Source organism: Pinus tabuliformis, chromosome 8 (assembly GCF_031772625.1).
Source record: "Pinus tabuliformis cultivar Carrire ecotype Pingquan chromosome 8, CPIR1, whole genome shotgun sequence".
Lineage (NCBI taxonomy): Eukaryota > Viridiplantae > Streptophyta > Pinopsida > Pinales > Pinaceae > Pinus > Pinus tabuliformis.
The window spans coordinates 1,582,549,367-1,582,554,868 of NC_142294.1; the positions used below are offsets into that span (position 1 = coordinate 1,582,549,367).

The following is a 5,502-nucleotide window of genomic DNA, read 5'->3' on the forward strand; positions in this document are numbered from 1 at the left end:
CAAGGAAGAGGCGGATTGGGTTGCAGGGAAGAATTGGGCTTTTGGGAATCGCCCAGTCCTTTTCAAACGATGGACACCCTTATTTGATGCGAAAAGGGAGAAGGTAGATGAATTTCCTGTTTGGGTAAGGGCTCCTGGTCTACCCCCTTTTCTCTGGGTTGAATCGGTCTTCAGGTCGATTGGAAACCTTCTTGGCACATTTCTGGAGGCAGACATGTCCTTCCTTCATACTCACAACAGAGCTATGGCTCGGATCCTGGTCAGCCTAAATCCAAAAGAAGGTCTTGCGGAATCCATCAATCTGCAATACAGAGACTATGTTTTTGAGCAACCGCTGGACTACGAACATCTACCCTTTAGATGTCATAGATGCCACGAATACGAGCACCTAGCAAGAGACTGTCCGCTGGGCATCCGCAGAAGAAGGACTCAGAAGAAAGGCGATCAGGGGGAGATGGCAGTGGAGCTGGAAAAGGATCCTGGAACAGAAGATACATTAGAGGAGGGTTTTATGGAAGTGGACTTTAACCTTAAAGAGGCCCGAGTGGAACAGGTCGAAGCAGCCTAGCCGGTGGAAGGTGAAGCAAATGAGGACCATCACAAACTTGAGAACCCATCAAAGGAGCCTATCAAGGAATCAACAGTCATCCCGGTCGAAGACACAAAGGGTATGCAAATAGACTCAAGTAACCAATCTTTATATTCAGATTTTAAAGATGCTTTCTTGATTTCTGGCTCACAAATGAATAATTGTAACAATGATGATCACCTTAATATTGAAAACATCACTGCTGCTATACCCTCACTTGACCTGAACTGTGAAGATGTCCCTCTTGGATTAAAAGATCCTGCTCCCTCCACCCCGGCGTGTCATTACAATCTAAGATCCCTTGACAAAAAGCATGTAATCCCTGAACCGATTGGTGGCTTAGCCCATCCTCGTCTCAGGCCTTCAAAAGGAAGGCTAGAGGCAGGAAATCAAACCTGTCCAAAGCACAGGTAAAGGCAAAGTATGATGTGGCAGACGACAAACAAATGTCTATCCCTGGGGCGCTTAGAGCAGCAAATCCCCATGAGAATGTTATCAAATGATCTTTTTATCCTGGAACTGCAGGGGTTTAGCCAGTAAACCCAAAAAACTGGCGCTAAAGGAGATAGTCAAGCGTTATAACCCGGATGTTCTTTTACTTCAAGAGACCCTAGGCAGAAGTATAGAAGTGGAGCTGACCATTAGAGCTACTCTCCCAGGCTGGTTCTTCTTAGAAGTTGACTCTGTTGGACACTCGGGTGGAATGGCCATAGGCTTCAAGGAAGGAAGAATGCAGCTAATTAACCACTGGGGAATGGCTCATGTGCTAGGGATGGAGTTTCAATGCCTAGAATTCAGTCACCCTCTGTTGATTTTAAATATCTATGGGCCCTGCCAGGGAAGGGTTTCCTTCTGGTCTGATCTTCTATCAAAATCTCTGTTAAAAAATCATAACCTGATAATAGGAGGAGACTTAAACTTCTCGGTAGGGAGTGCTAAAGCTTGGGGTCCTTCAGCCAGAGAAGACACACTCTCTGATTTTTTCTTGACCACCCTAAGCTCCCACAACCTGATTGATGTAAACCTTATCAAACTAAAGCCTACCTGGAGGAATAGAAGAGCAGGGGATGAAAGAATTGCTAAGAGATTGGACCGTTTCCTGTTGTGGGAAGATTTGGCAGCCAGAATTCCCATGTTCAAGCAATGGGTGGGCGAGGGAGGGAACTCAGATCATTTCCCTGTTCTTATGGAGCTCTCTAAACCTCCCCATAAACCAGCGGCCCCCTTTAAATTTAATGCATCCTCGCTTCAAGAGGAATCCTTCAATAGGCTTTTCAGGGAAACTTGGAGACACCTGGACAGAAACTCAAGGGAAAGCAAAGGCTTCCTTTTCATGGAAAACTTAAAGAGACTGAAAAAAGCTACCATAGAATGGGCAAAAGTAAGGAAACAAAAGCATAATGAGGAAATCACCAAAATTGATGCAGAACTACAGGAGATGGAAGACCCTGAGACGGATGGATATGCAACACAGGAGTCCAAAGAAAGGATTCTACTGCTTGAAAAGCACAGGAACCAAATCTTGCTGGATAGAGAAGAGGAATGGAGGCTGAAGAGCAGGGCGATCTGGCTAAAATCTGGGGACGAAAACACGAAATTTTTCCATAACTATGCAAGAGGGAGGAAGAACGCGAACACGATTTGGAAGCTAAAGGATGATGAGGGTAGAGAGGCCAACTCTTTTGAGTCGTTATCCAAATTGGGGATGGAATCACTTTCAGAATTTGTTTACTGACCAAGGAGGGACAACATTAGCAGAAGTGATAAAAACTACTCAATGCTTTCCTAGGTATGTAGAGGAGGAGGAAGCAGAGGACCTAATTAGAGAAGTTTCCAAGGAGGAGGTGGAAGGCATTATAAAATCAATGGCCAAAGATAAGAGCCCTGGCCCGGACGGGTGGACCATAGAACTCTTCCAGCATTTCTTTGAACATATCGGAGCAGAACTATCTGAGGTTGTGGAAGAGTCGAGGAGGAAAGGTGAAATTTATTCCCCTTTCAATTCCACATTCATAGCACTTATTCCTAAAAAGGAGGATCCGGAATCCTTTGAAGATTTCAGGCCTATATCATTGTGCAACTGTATATACAAAATTATTGCAAAAGTGATAGTTGTCCGGTTAAAACCAATTCTGTCAAAATGCATTTCAAATGAACAGTTTGGGTTCCTAGATGGTCGACAAATTCATGAAGCCATTGGAGTGGCGCAGGAGACAATTCACAGTATCAGACAGACAAACAAGAAAGGAGCTGTGATTAAAATAGATTTGTCAAAAGCCTATGACAGGATCAGCTGGACATATCTGAGGATGTTGTTAACTCACCTAGGATTTAAGCTGGACTTCATCAACTGGGTAATGGGATGCATCACTAGTGTTAGTTTTGCAGTTTTAATAAACGGGGCCGCATCATCCTTTTTTAAAGGAAAAAGGGGCCTAAGACAGGGATGCCCCTTGTCGCCTCTGCTCTTTCTGCTAGTGGCTGAGGGTCTAAGTCAACTGATTCTGGAAGCCAGAAGAGCAGGTTTGGTAAAATGTTTGGAAGTTGCTGTAAACATGTTCATTTCTCATCTTCTATTTGTAGACGATATCTTATTATTTACAAACGGGAGTTTGAATGAAATTAAAGAACTTAAAAACATTCTTGATTTGTTCATGAAGGCCACAGGGATGCAAGTAAATCTTAGAAAATCTCAGCTCATTATGGAAGGTTTCAACAGACATGAGGAAAGCCTGATCACCTCTATCTTGCCGTTTGATGTAAACAACATGGAAAACCCCTTTAAGTATTTGGGTTTCTGGCTGAAGCCAAATGCGTACAAAAAGCAAGATTGGAACTGGCTGGTGGCAAAAATCGAAGCAAAAATCACACATTGGAGTTTCAAGTGGCTATCTAGAGCTGGTAGATTGACTCTAGTAAAATCTGTCCTGCAAGCCATGCCGGTTTTCTGGGCAGCCTTGACCTGGGTTCCTAAAGGGATTCTACATAAGATCAGAAGAATATGCAGCAGATTCCTGTGGTCTGGCTCAAAGGAGGACTCAGTCCTTCCCTGGGTTGCATGGGAGAAAGTGGCAAGGCCAAAGGAATGGGGAGGATGGGGAATTAAAAATCTGTATGACTTTAGTCTATCACTGGCAGCAAAATCTGGGTGGCATCTCATCAACTCAAAAAACCTGTCGACAAGAGTGGTAAAGCGGAAATATGTAGATCCTGTTCCACTGGAAGAATGGATCAGAAACCCAAATAAGAAAGGAAGGAATGTTTCGGTGGTATGGAAAGCTACTATAGAGGCATTTAAAATTATTGAACAAGGATTGGCTTGGCAGGTTGGAAATGGAGAAAATTTGAGAATAGGGAAAGATCTGTGGGTTGGCTGCAATGGACAGTTCGCTCTCTCCCCAGGATTGATCAGACATCTGGAATCAAAGGACATTCTCTATCTGAATCAGGTTGAGAAGATCGACCAGTCCACAATCTGGGGGCAAGCATGGAAGTTTGGTGAAGAATTAGACCTCAGACCCTACTGGTGGAACGAGTGGAAGGCTTTCATTCAAGAACTAATCAGATCAAATGTAAGACTGAAAGACAGTTCGGACCGATTGGTATGGGCTCATGCAGAAACTGGGGCTTACTCTCCAAAGTTCGGGTACAAATTTTTAATGACAAAAAAAGGATGGGAAGAACCAGAATGGTGGGTCAAACAGTTATGGAAACTTAAATGCCCCAAAAAAGCCAGGCTTTTCTTCTGGTGTACTCTAAAAAGGAAAATTCCATCATGGGATATTCTCCAGTCCAGATTCAAGCAAGGACCAGGGAGATGTCCCTTATGTAAAGCTGATTCAGAGACAATCAACCACCTGTTCATAAAATGTCCCTTTGTCAAAAGAACATGGGGAGAGGTTCAAAACCTCTTACAAAAGTAGTTGAGCTGGAATGGTGATAATATATCTGTGGCCTGTGAAAAATGATGGAGGCAGTATACAGAAGGAAATCTACGGAATTTTCCCCCCATCATTTGCTGGGGTGTTTGGATAGCAAGGAACAGGTGTATCTTTACAGACAAAGAAACCCCGACTGAAATTATTGCTCTCCAATGTACTGCTATCCTATCCAATATCCCAGATTCAGAGGAGGCAAGAAATACTAAAAAGATTAGAGAAGAACAAATCAAAGCAGGGACCCCTGGGCTTATTTCGATGGGGCCTCTCAGAACAACTCAGCAGGAGCAGGGATAATTATACACCTAAATGAAAATCATTCTTTAAAAGCTTCAGTGGGCCTAGGGAGTGGAACAAACAATTTTGCTGAACTTTCCGCTTTAAAACTTCTTCTTTGTTGGCTTATTCACAGGAATATCTTCACAGTTCAGATCTTTGGGGACTCCTTAAATGTTGTAAAGTGGGTTAATGGTCAAAGTAGATGCCAAAATTACATGCTGAGACCTCTATTAGAAGAAATCTTGAATTTAAAGCGTTCTTTTAATGTTTTTTCAATTGGCCATATTTACAGGGACCGAAATGAATCAGCAGACAGGCTTTCTAAAGATGGTTTGCAGCAAACTATGGGCAGTTGGAAAATAGCTGAACAAGAACATGATCAGATCCGTGTGTCGGATCAGCCTCCCTATGTTTAGTCTTTGTTGTTATCTTTATGTTTGTTTTTACATTTTCTATACAAAACTGATGTAACTGGATGTATGTATGTAAGTTTGTCTTTTGGCGAACTATCGGCTCTTTTTTTCGTTTTTCCACGGTATCTAACTTCCATATGTGGGTTGTTTTCCTCATCGAGGAGACCCAGGAGTAGATACACAATCTGGAACTTGGTCATTTTTGGTTTATATGGATGACTATAGAAAGTAACTGGAATGGGTGCTGAACCTTTTGACCCAGATGTCCAGAGCCTCTTCCTTC

General features: G+C 43.0%; 1 protein-coding gene across 1 annotated transcript; it reads left to right on the forward strand.

The window, feature by feature from the left end:
• The first annotated feature begins 742 nt into the window (after window positions 1-742).
• Window positions 743-2,324, forward strand: LOC149242104 (uncharacterized). The gene is made up of 2 exons (XM_089370759.1): window positions 743-999; window positions 1,115-2,324. Exons 1-2 carry the CDS (start codon window positions 743-745, stop codon window positions 2,322-2,324), a joined length of 1,467 nt encoding a protein of 488 aa, XP_089226885.1.
• The last annotated feature ends 3,178 nt before the right edge of the window (window positions 2,325-5,502 follow it).

Excerpts from the sequence above, each read along its gene's own strand:
- LOC149242104 (XM_089370759.1), top strand. The coding sequence starts at position 743 with ATGAATAATTGTAACAATGATGATCACCTTAATATTGAAAACATCACT. Across the intron at positions 1,000-1,114 it reads CAAACCTGTCCAAAGCACAG|GGGTTTAGCCAGTAAACCCA; the intron begins GTAAAGGCAAAG and ends CTGGAACTGCAG.